The following is a 12,573-nucleotide window of genomic DNA, read 5'->3' as shown; positions in this document are numbered from 1 at the left end:
TAGCGGCTGTCTCTGCACACAGACTAAGTTCAGATAGACGGAAAGGTGTCCTACATAGAAAACACGAGCATCGCCGTTTCAGAGCTATATAGGCCACATAGCAGATACTGTATTTTTTCTCTCCTTTAATATTTCTTTATAATTCTTTAAGAAGGCAAATCAATAGTTACTGTCAAGTCTCAGTTTGACAAGAGGTTTATTGTGTGTCTGTAAGTAGAGTGGGACATGCAGCTTGTTGCGCTCTCTGTGTGGCTGCTGTGCAGTTACATATTTTCTGTTTTCACTTCTTTGATACAAGCAGTTATTTTTGTGCAGCCTAAAGGCTCAGGGCCAGTTCTTTACCAGTGTGACTCCAATGATTTGACTGGTGTCAGGTCAATGCAAACTTGGTGTAACAAAGTGGAGAACTGGGCCTTCAGTCTTTTATTTTTCTAACAGATACAAGATCCAACACTTAGCAGCTGTGTCTGCCCATGAGCATGAGTGCCTGGTAATGACCAGAGCTGGGCTTTCTGGCATTGCAAGCCATTGTACACCAGGCTTCGTATCATGACAGTGGTAGCACAACTTTCAAACTCTTGATGTGAGTCAGTGCAGTTAAAGTGTTCTGCCTGGTACCTGGAGTTTGGAGGGGGCCCCACAGTATCTGCAAGGCAAATGAGGGGCACACACTGTGCAAGCACATTTCTCTGGGAGAGTGAGGGGACAGTCCTAACAGACTCGGAGTGAGACTTGAGGCAGAAGCCACATTGTCTGGATGGAGTTTGCTCTGATGTGAGTCGTCTTGGACTGACAATCACACTGGAAGGGTTGTTGTTGGCCCTGACTCCAGCTATTCTGTCTCCCTCGTGGGGGTATTGTAAAAAGCTGCAAGTGTAACACTCACCCACTCACTGTAGTGCTCTCTCCCCCTCTAGTGGTGGCTGGGCCACGCATAGAGGTTGATAAGTCTGCCACAGCTTGGTGAACAGTAAATTTTGCCTTTTAGCTCAGGCAGGAGAAGCTTATGCTTTTTAGATTCAGAGGTCACAGGTTCAATTCCCACTGCTGCTTACTCACCCAGAGGCAAGGTGTTAACAGAACCCTAGAATCTGGGTTCAGAGTAGCAGCCGTGTTAGTCTGTATTCGCAAAAAGAAAAGGAGTACTTGTGGCACCTTAGAGACAAATAAATTGGTTAGTCTCTAAGCTGCCACAAGTACTCCTTTTCTTTCTAGAACCTGGTGGAGTTTGGGATCCAGTGAAGTTCAGTTTGGAAGCAGGCAGGTTACATTGTTCCTGGATTTGTTAACAATACCCTGGGATAGTAGGTGCTGAGCTGTTTTCTGGATTTGAAATTGGTGTAAATAAGACTGTAGTTGGAGGCTCAGAAGAGGGACAGAAGAAAGAGTTCTTTCCTCTGGAGCTAATTTGACTGAATTTTATGGGCCAATAATTGTAATTCTTGTAAAATCCCAAGAGCTCAATGATCAAATAACCCCTAAATAACTTATTTTAAAGAGGTAGTTTATTCCAGTATTGCCTAGTAATTCACAAGGGAGGAAGAGGATTTCTTCGTGAAGGCCTGGAACACAAAGTTGGATATTATGACTCAAACATGTAGGTCTAGTGCACTGCTGCTGCTAATGCCCAATCTACGTTTGGCACCCTGTCCTTCCTAGGTACGTTTGTGGTCAAGGTGCTAGCTTTGAATGCCTTCTCGAACATGAGTCTGGAGATTGGGAGCATCACCGTATTGGCCAACAATTCTCTTAAAGAAGGTAAGAATGCTTACCTAACACTGCTGTCTGCAGTCATATTCTGTGACCCTTTACAATAAATCAGTTCACTGCACTGAGTGTTTGCATGGTCTGCACATACGACTCTAATAATTGCTTCCCTCCAGAGCCAGTGCTGATAATCCTCTTGGACACTCTGGGGAAAGAAACCAGAGCCTACATATATACTAATTATATACTACATATATACTACATATATACTAATCTCCGTAGAGAGGCAAGAGACTGACTAGGCATGGAGAAGTAAAAACATGCTCCTCACCCAGTTCAGGTGTCCCCTTATATAGGGGAGAAGGCATGTTGGCTACGCAATACAAGGAAGCCGACACTACTCATTCTGTTATTGTCTCATTCAGCCCCAGTTGCACTACAGAACCATTGGAAGTTTTGCCACTGACTTCAGTAGAGCAGGATCAGGCCCTATGTGAGAAAATGGACTTCCAAGGACTGTCCATTTTGCACCTCTTACCAGCTCTCAATTCACTTTAAAAATAAAGTGAGAGATACAAGAATGTATAACCTTCTCAAGTCTAAAAATCCTTAAAAAAAAAAAAAAAGGCCAGTAGCTTCTTATTACTTCTGCCTAATGAAGAGAGCTACCCTGGCTTTGAAGTGGTCCCAGCTTGGGGTCTCTCCACATAAGGTTACACATTGCACATGTGCTGTTTGTGCTAGAAAGAATTAGCTATAGATGTGGCCTGTGAAATACCTCCAGATGTTGTGTAATACCTGAATCTCAGCATAACGTGAACTGCTGTTGACAAATAACATGCTGCTAGATAGTTCAAGTCACAGCTACATTCCTACTAGTGTAAAGATAGTGATACATTCGATCCCATGAAAAATGGGCTATTGTAATAACACTGAGCCCTTAATTTCCACTGTTCTTTCTCAAATTGTCTTTGCACCCCCACTTAGGCTGTAAGCTCTTTGGGGCAGAGACTCTCTCCTTGCTCAATGTTTTTACTTAGCACAATGGGATCCCAGTTCATCATTAGGGCTCCTGTGGATCATAATAATACAAATAGAGTTCTGATTTTTATTTCACTTGCACCAGTTTAACTCCATCAACTTCAATGAATTTACTCCTGATTTGCCCCACTGTAAGTGAGAGGAGAATCAGGATCCTCCTCTTTATATTAGTTGCTTGTTGTTATTATTTTGTCCATTGCAACATTTCTGCTTATCATAACCAGGGAGTTTGATTCCTGTAACCCTGACTTTCAGACAGATTGCAGGCAAATCATGATTTATTTAAGTCATAATGCTCAGTCACTGCTGTCTGGCAGCCTCACAAATGGCAGTAAAACATTCTGTTATCTTTTTTATTTTTAACAGATTTGTCTCAGAACAAAGGCAAATCCAAAGCAAACAGCCGAAAGACAAATGTGAGTATTGTTCAAAAGGTATAACCTTAGGTGGAAATGCTAAGAAATACCTCTTCATTGTTAAAGTACTTCCTGAAGAACATTTGCCACGCACATAATTATGAATCCGATTTTTCGTGTTGCTGAGTACTATCAACTCCTGTTGACTTATTGGGGTTAAGAACATAAGACTGGCCATACTGGGTCAGAGCAAAGGTCCATCTAGCCCAGTATCCTGTCTTCTGACAATGGCCAATGCCAGGTGCCCCAGAGGGAATGAACAGAACAGGTAATTATCAAGTGATCCATCCCCTGTCGCCCATTCCCAGCTTCTGGCAAACAGAGGCTAGGGACACCATCCCTGCCCATCCTGACGAATAGCCATTGATGGACCTATCCTCCATTAATTTATCTAGTTCTTTTTTTAACCCTGTTATAGTCTTGCCCTTCTCAACATCCTCTGGCAAGGAGTTCCACAGGTTGTCTGTGTGTTGTGTGAAAAAATACTTCCTTTTTTAGTTTTAAACTTGCTGCCTATTAATTTAATTTGGTGGCCCCTAGTGCTTGTGTTATGAGAAGGAGTAAATAACACTTCCTTATTTACTTTCTCCACACCAGTCATGATTTTATAGACCTCTATCATATCCCAATCTTATTACTGTCTCCTTATACAGCAGCCATTTCATACCCCTAGCTATTTTTGTTGCCCTTTTCGGAACCTTTTCTAATTCCAATATATCTTTTTTGAGATGTGGCAACCACATCTGCATGCAGTATTCAAGAAGTGGGCATACCATGGATTTACATAGAGGCAATATGATATTTTCTATCTTATTATCTATCCCTTTCTTAATGATTCCTAACATTCTGTTTGCTTTTTTGACTGCCACTGCACATTGAGTGGATGTTTTCAGGGAACTATCCACAATAACTCCAAGATCCCGTTCTTGAGTGGTAACAGCTAATTTAGACCCCATCATTTTATATGTATAGTTGGGATTATGTTTTCCAGTGTGCATTACTTTGCATTTATCAACACTGAATTTCATCTGCCATTTTGTTGCCCAGTCACCCAGTTCTGAGAGATCCTTTTGTAGCTCTTTGCAGTCTGCCTGGGACTTAACTATATTCAGTAGTTTTGTATCATCTGCAAATTTTGCCACCTCACTGTTTACCCCTTTTACTAGATAATTTATGAATATGTTAAATAGGACTGGGCGCATTACAGACCCCTGGGGGACATCACTATTTACCTCTCTCCATTCTGAAAACTGACAATTTATTCCTACCCTTTGTTTCCAATCTTTTAACCAGTTACAAATCCATGAGAGAACCTTCCCTCTTATCCCATGACTGCCTACTTTGCTTAAGAGCCTCTGGTGAGGGACCTTGTCAAAGACTTTCTGAAAATCTAAATATACTATATCCACTGGATCCCCCTTGTCCACATGCTTGTTGACCCCCTCAAAGAATTCTAGTAGATTGGTGAGGCATGATTTCCCTTTACAAAAACCATGTTGACTATTCCCCAATAAATTATGTTCATCAATGTGTCTGACAATTTTGTTCTTTTGTGCTTTACTATAATTTCAGTTGAGAAGCTTAGCACATCACATGACTGGGCCCTCTAAATCTGAGGCATTGCTACCTAGAATGTTAGATTAACATAGAACCCACACTGCATATCTTTGAGGCAAATACAGTCTTTAGATCTGTTCTAAAGCTCTTAGTAAAAGCAGGCCAATAAAAATAAACAGACTAGAAAACTCATTTCTCCCAATGACTGATCATGCTTGGACTGAAACCCTCTTACAGTTTTTTAAAAAGTCAACTAAATTTTTTTTTTTAAATCCAGCTTCTGAGAAGGTATTCATTAAATAAAATGTCCCAAATTTATTTTAATGCCTTTTTACATTGTTTCTGAAGGTTTTTCTGCTCCCCTGTTGATATTTATAAGGATCTTTTCAGCAAAGGAGAAGCTAACAGTCTACTGAGAGTAAAGGATGAAATTGATGATACCCTAAGTGCAGTCAAATTCACAACATTAAATGAACTGTAAAAACTAATTAAAAATAATGGTTTTGTTTTCTTTGCAGTGTAATAATCTTAAGGGTTACTTGTAACGATAGCAAGTACAGAATTTCACACGGACATGATTTTCATGACAACAGTATCCCTTAAAAACAGATTTCACTCAAAACAGAAACTATGTCAGAAGAACAGGAGACATTACTCGTCTTTATGACTAGAGCCATTATGTGTCAGAACGCTGAGAAAAAGAAAAACCACATCATTATTCATGTGTGACCTATTGTAAGAGGAAGGATTGTCTGGTGGTTACAAGCACAAGACTAGAAGTTGTGACATCTGGGTTCTAGTCTCAGATCTCCTATAGACTTTCTGTATGATCGTGGACAAACCATTATTTAAGCTGATTGGGGCCTAATTTTTTAGCCCTGGCTCTCTCTGCTAATAGCATACTGCAAATCCCTTTTTCTTATTCATTATAAAATAATGAAAGGTTAGACAGCTGTTAACACACATTGCTGCTCTAATTGGTACTTTCACTTCTTGTTTAGGATGACAAAAGGAAAAATAAAATATACATTAAACCTAGTCGCCATGTGGATCCATTCACAACAGTTACCCTTGACTGGCCAGATGACAATGATAATTCTACCTTCACCTGGGCATGTGGTATGTGCAGTGCATGTTTTGACTTTTTCCTCCCATTAGCCAGCTGCCTAATGGTAAACTCACCATCATACTGTTTGTGCTGTGCCAGTCTGACTGTAAGAGGGTATAGAACCCACCTGGCTTTAAACAAAAGCTACATGCTCGTTGTACAGTCAAAATATAAACCTTCATGCTAATTCCACAATACTACTACATGGACCCCAGTCTAATCTTCTCCCTAGGGATGGTTGCTCCTTGAGCTCCATCTCTCAAGATGTGTATCCCCAGCCCTGAGCCTCCTCAGCCGTGGATCTACTTCCACCTGACCCATATTCAGAGTCTTATGAGCCCGCAAAAATTAACTGGCAGATCCCAGCAGAGTTCCAACACCTGACAGCAGAGGGTCAGTGCTGCCGGAGTATGATATCCCCTTTTTACACTGAGGAGAAGCAGGCCTGCTGCATCTGAAGCTGGGGGAGGCTTCGGTTTTTCTGCAGCAATGAAAAAGCATCAAGGTTTAAAATTGGACCGGGACTCAGGAGATCTGGGTTCTTTCCTCTGCCACTGGGCAGGTGGGCCACTCTGGTTAAGTCACTTCACCTCTTTGTGCCTCAGTTTCCCCATCTGTGAAATAGGGATAAAGAAGCTTGCCTCCCTTGTGAGGCATTTTGAGATCTACGGCTGAAAATCGCTACAGAAGAGCCAGATATTATTACCAACATTAAAAAGGAAATGTTTGTGCAGGGTCTTGCTGGCCTGGGTGGCAGGAATGTGTGCAGCAGCAAGTAATCCCCACTGACCACAGCATGGCACAGATCCCGCCTTCCTGCCTGCCCCCACCAAACTCAGCGGTGACCCTGCAAGTGATAGTCAGAAACCATGGAAAAGAAGAGAAGCAGGACGAGCAATGTCTGTACGTGACTGCCAGACAAGAACTGCACCCAGAAATCAGGTCTGCCTTGGAACCGTAGTACTTATTCCCCATTATTATTGCTACATTTCCTCTTGCAACCATTGAAATCAATGAGAGTAATGTGCCGATTTTCAAAAGCACCAAGGGGTCTATCTGCATCTTTAGGCACCTAAATACCTTTGCAAATATGGCCCTTAGGAGCCCAAGTTTCATGAGACTTAGGCCTGGTCTACACTACAGACTTAGGTTAATGTAATCTGCTTCATGTCGACCTCACTGTTAGCATCTACACTAAAATGCAGCTCCCACCAATGTAACTCGCCCACTACACCAACTTAATAACTCCACCTCTGCAAGAGGCATAGCACTTAGATCGATGTAGTTAGGTCAACACAGTGACAGTGTAAACACTGCATTGTTTACATAGACTGTTGCTGCCTTTCAGAAACCGTCCCACAATGCCACACACTAGCAGTTAAATTGGTGCAAGCGCTCCTGGTGAGGACGTGCACCGCTGACCAGGAGCGTAGTGTGGACATGTAAAACCAATTCAGTTACTGCAGGGGCTGTGTATCGTTGTAACTTAGGTTGATGTAATTTTGTTGTGTAGACTTGCCCTTAGTCTTCAAAAGCCTGGTCGACACCTAAAACTTAGGTCGACTGAGCTACATTGGTCAGAGATGTGAATTTAAGCCAACAAAAGCCCCAGTGTAGACACTGCTAGGTTGAGGGAAGAATTCTTTCACTGACCTAGTGACCACCTCTTCAGAGGGTGGATTTAGTACAACAACAGAAAACCCTCTTCTGTCACTGTAGCAAGTGTCTACACTACAGCTGTGCCACTGTAGCATGTGTAGTGTAAACTAGGGCTGTGAAGCGATTAAAAAAATTAATCGCGATTAATCGCACTGTTAAACAACAATAGAATACCATTTATTTTAAATATTTTTGGATGTTTACTACATTTTCAAATATATTAATTTCAATTACAACCTAGAATACAAAGTCTACAGTGCTCACTTTATATATCCCTTCATACTTCAACCACCGTTCCAGAGGACATGCTTCCATGTTGATGATGGGTTCTGCTTGATAATGATCCAAAGCACTGTGGACTGACGCATGTTCATTTTCATCATCTGAGTCAGATGCCACCAGCAGAAGGTTCATTTTCTTTTTTGGTGATCTGAGTTCTGAAGTTTCCACATCAGAATATTGCTCTTTTAAGACGTCTAAAAGCATGCTCCACACCTTTCCCTCTCAGATTTTGGACGGCACTTCAGATTTCTTAAACCTTGGGTCAAATGCTGTAGGTATTTTTAGAAATCTCACATTGGTACCTTCTTTACGTTTTGTCAAATCTGCTGTGAAAGTGTTAAGTGAGCGGTAGCTCACGAAAGCTTATGCTCAAATAAATTTGTTAGTCTCTAAGGTGCCACAAGTCCTCCTTTTCTTTCTGTTCTTAAAACGAACATGTGCTGGGTCATCATCCCAGACTGCTATACCATGAAACATATGCAGAATGCGGGTAAAACAGAGCAGGAGACATACAATTCTCCCCCCAAGGAGTTCAGTCACAAAATTAATTGACGCATAATTTTTTTAACGAGCATCATCAGCATGGAAGCATGTCCTCTGGAATGGCGGCCAAAGAATGGAAGGGGCATACGAATGTTTAGCATATCTGGCATGTAAATATCTTCCAATGCCGGCTACAAAAGTGCCATGCAAACGCCTGTCCTCACTTTCAGGTGACATTGTAAATAAGAAGCAGGCAGCAGTATCTCTTGTCAATGTAAATAAACTTGTTTGTCTTAGCAATTGGCAGAATAAGATGTAGAACTGAGTGGACTTGTAGGCTCTGAAGTTTTACACTGTTTTGTTTTTGAGTGCAGTTATGTAACCAAAAAAAATCTACATTTGTAAGTTACACTTTCACGATAAAAAGATTGCACTTCAGTACTTGTATGAGGTGAATTGAAAAATATGACTTCTTTTGTTTATCATTTTTACAGTGCAAATATTTGTATCAAAATAATAATATAAAGTGAGCAGTGTGCACTTTCTATTCTGTGTTGTAATTGAAATCAATATTGAAAATGTAGAAAAAGATCCAAAAATATTAAATACATTTCAGCTGGTATTCTATTGTTATAAGTGCGATTAATCGTGATTAATTTTTTAAATCACGATTAATTTTTTGGAGTTAATTGCGTGAGTTAACTGTGATGAATTGACAGCCCTACTGTAGACACATCCTCAGTACCTCTGTTCCTTTTGAAAACAGGACATAGGCTTCAAAGTCACTTGGGAGTTTTTGAAAATGTTGCTGTTTGTGACTTCTGTGTACCACCTGCCTCATAACCCATGAGTTTGGCAGATTCCGTCCAAAAGACGGAAAAAATAGGGTGGGCTTTTAGCTGGGATTACTGTCATCTATTGGTTCATAACTATTGTCTTGCCTTCCTTTTAGGTGTGAGACAAACTGCAAGCTAGTGAATGTCACTACAGAAGTTGCTTTGAGAGCCACTGTGCAGGAAGGCTCCCAGGCCGTACAGTATAACTGGTATTTAGACAACACATTCCAGTCAAAGGTGAGATGAGTGGGTTGGTCAGGAATGCTGCACCCTCAAAAAATAAACACCCAGATTGAAAGGAAGCCCTTTGAGGTAGGGGAGGGGATGTCTCCCTAGGTACCTTTAAGGCATTTGCTGCCAGTAGAGATAATCATGGTAATTGCATGTGTAAAAGCAGGCACACAGTTGCACATGCATTTTTCAGACAGATTTCCAGCCTTATCATGTGTATTCAGGTGGATGAATATTTCACCAAATATAATTCATTCTTTGTCACTATTAGTGCACCGTACTCCCATGTATCATAGTTGGGAAAATCTCCTTCTGATGTCAACAGGTACGTTTTTTGAATAAAGGCTTCAGGTCTGGGTCTATAAATAATGTAGCACACCGAACTCTCTGGATGGAAATCGCAGTAAACAGCCTCTTCTGCTTTGTTAATTTTCCTGTTGGGTTTTCCAGCCTCCCTCCCTCCCTTCAGTCTGCAGTCTGAAGGGTTTCCGACAGAGCTCCTTGACTTTGCTTCAGAGCAACAGATCTACATTGGTATTGAACAGCTCCTTTCTGCAGACACACGGAGAAGCATTTCGGATTAAAGTAACAGGTGGGGAAAGCCAGAGTTTTGAAAACTCCACCAAGATACAATCTCTTTGCAATCTGGAGACATCATAGAATCATAGAATCATAGAATATCAGGGTTGGAAGGGACCTCAGGAGGTCATCTAGTCCAACCCCCTGCTCAAAGCAGGACCAATCCCCAACTAAATCATCCCAGCCAGGGCTTTGTCAAGCCTGACCTTAAAAACTTCTAGGGTAGGAGATTCCACCACTTCCCTAGGTAACGCATTCCAGTGTTTCACCACCTTCCTAGTGAAAAAGTTTTTCCTAATATCCAACCTAAACCTCCCCCACTGCAACTTGAGACAATTACCCCTCGTTCTGTCATCTGCTACCACTGAGAACAGTCTAGATCCATCCTCTTTGGAACTCCCTTTCAGGTAGTTAAAAGCAGCTATCAAATCCCCCCTCATTCTTCTCTTCCGCAGACTAAGCAATCCCAGTTCCCTCAGCCTCTCCTCATAAGTCATGTGTTCCAGCGCCCTAATCATTTTTGTTGCCCTCCATTCTTTTTGATTTTTGCACATCCTTCTTGTAGTGTGGGGCCCCAAACTGGACACAGTACTCCAGATGAGGCCTCACCAATGTCGAATACAGGGGAACGATCACATCCCTCGATCTGCTGGCAATGCCCCTACTTATACATCCCAAAATGCCATTGGCCTTCTTGGCAACAAAGGCACACTGTTGACTCATATCCAGCTTCTCCTCCACTGGAACCCCTCGGTCCTTTTCTGCAGAAGTGCTGCCTAGCCATTCGGTCCCTAGTCTGTAGCGGTGCATTGGATTCTTCTGTCCTAAGTGCAGGACTCTGCACTTGTCCTTGTTGAACTTCATCAGATTTCTTTTGGCCAAATCCTCTGATTTGTCTAGGTCCCTCTGTATCCTATCCCTACCCTCCAGCATATCTACCTCTCCTCCCAGTTTAGTGTCATCTGCAAACTTGCTGAGGGTGCAACCACACCATCCTCCAGATAATTAATGAAGATATTGAACAAAACCGCCCGAGGACCGACCCTTGGGGCACTCCACTTGATACCGGCTGCCAACTAGACATGGAGCATTGATCACTACCCATTGAGCCCGACAATCTAGCCAGCTTTCTATCCACCTTATCGTCCATTCATCCAGCCCATACTTCTTTAACTTGCTGGCAAGAATACTGTGGGAGACTGTGTCAAAAGCTTTGCTAAAGTCAAGGAACAACACGTCCACTGCTTTCCCCTCATCCACGGAGCCAGTTATCTCGTCATAGAAGGCAATTAGATTACTCAGGCATGACTTGCCCTTGGTGAATCCATGCTGACTGTTCCTGATCACTTTTCTCTCCTCTAAGTGCTTCAGAATTGATTCCTTGAGGACCTGCTCCATGATTTTTCCAGGGACTGAGGTGAGGCTGACTGCCCTGTAGTTCCCAGGATCCTCCTTCTTCCCTTTTTTAAAGATGGGCACTACATTAGCGTTTTTCCAGTTGTCTGGGACCTCCCCCGATCGCCATGAATTTTCAAAGATATTGGCCAATGGCTCTACAATCACATCCACCAACTCCTTTAGCACTCTTGGATGCAGCGCATCCGGCCCCAGGGACTTGTGCTCGTCCAGCTTTTCTAAATAGTTCCGAACCACTTCTTTCTTCACAGAGGGCTGGTCACCTCCTCCCCATGCTGTGCTGCCCAGTGCAGCAGTCTGGGAGCTGACCTTGTTCGTGAAGACAGAGGCAAAAAAAGCACTGAGTACATTAGCTTTTTCCATATCCTCTGTCACTAGGTTGCCTCCCTCATTCAGTAAGGGGCCCACACTTTCTTTTACTTTCTTCTTGTTGCTAACGTACCTGAAGAAACCCTTCTTTTTACTCTTAACATCTCTTGCTAGCTGCAACTCCAGGTGTGATTTGGCCTTCCTGATTTCACTCCTGCATGCCCGAGCAATATTTTTATACTCTTCCCTGGTCATTTGTCCAATCTTCCACTTCTTGTAAGCTTCTTTTTTGTGTTTAAGATCAGCAAGGATTTCGCTGTTAAGCCAAGCTAGTCGCCTGCCATATTTATTATTCTTTCTATACATCAGGATGGTTTGTCCCTGTAACCTCAATAAGGATTCTTTAAAATACAGCCAGCTCTCCTGGACTTCTTTCCTCCTCATGTTATTCTCCCAGGGGATCCTGCCCATCAGTTCCCTGAGGTTGTCAAAATCTGCTTTTCTGAAGTCCAGGGTCCATATTCTGCTGCTCTCCTTTCTTCCGTGTCAGGATTCTGAACTCGACCATCTCATGGTCACTGCCTCCTAGGTTCCCATCCACTTTTGCTTCCCCTGCTAATTCTTCCCAGTTTGTGAGCAGCAAGTCAAGAAGAGCTCTGCCCCTAGTTGGTTCCTCCAGCACTTGCACCAGGAAATTGTCCCCTACATTTTCCAAAAACTTCCTGGATTGCCTGTGCACCGCTGTATTGCTCTCCCAGCAGATATCAGGGTGATTGAAGTCTCCCATGAGAACCAGGGCCTGCGATCTAGTAACTTCTGCAAGTTGCCGGAAGAAAGCCTCGTTCACCTCATCCCCCCGGTCTGGTGATCTATAGTAGACTCCCACCACGACATCACCCTTGTTGCTCACACTTCTAAACTTAATCCAGAGACTCTCAGGTTTTTCTGC

The 12,573-nt window shown here is 42.6% G+C and overlaps 1 protein-coding gene across 1 annotated transcript in view; it reads left to right on the top strand.

Moving 5' to 3' along the window:
• The window catches only part of PKD1L3 (polycystin 1 like 3, transient receptor potential channel interacting), a 73,580-nt gene that overhangs the window by 20,858 nt on the left and 40,149 nt on the right, over positions 1-12,573 (top strand). Inside the window, exons 8-13 of the mRNA XM_073308427.1 lie at positions 1,660-1,758; positions 3,115-3,164; positions 5,723-5,840; positions 6,564-6,771; positions 9,206-9,326; positions 9,771-9,912. Coding sequence (XP_073164528.1) covers positions 1,660-1,758; positions 3,115-3,164; positions 5,723-5,840; positions 6,564-6,771; positions 9,206-9,326; positions 9,771-9,912 — 738 coding nt within the window. The remainder of the gene's footprint in view (positions 1-1,659; positions 1,759-3,114; positions 3,165-5,722; positions 5,841-6,563; positions 6,772-9,205; positions 9,327-9,770; positions 9,913-12,573) is intronic.

Source organism: Lepidochelys kempii, chromosome 12 (assembly GCF_965140265.1).
Source record: "Lepidochelys kempii isolate rLepKem1 chromosome 12, rLepKem1.hap2, whole genome shotgun sequence".
NCBI classification, from domain to species: Eukaryota; Metazoa; Chordata; order Testudines; family Cheloniidae; genus Lepidochelys; species Lepidochelys kempii.
The sequence above is the reverse complement of the archived record's forward strand: the minus strand, read 5'-3'. Positions and strand labels throughout refer to the sequence as shown.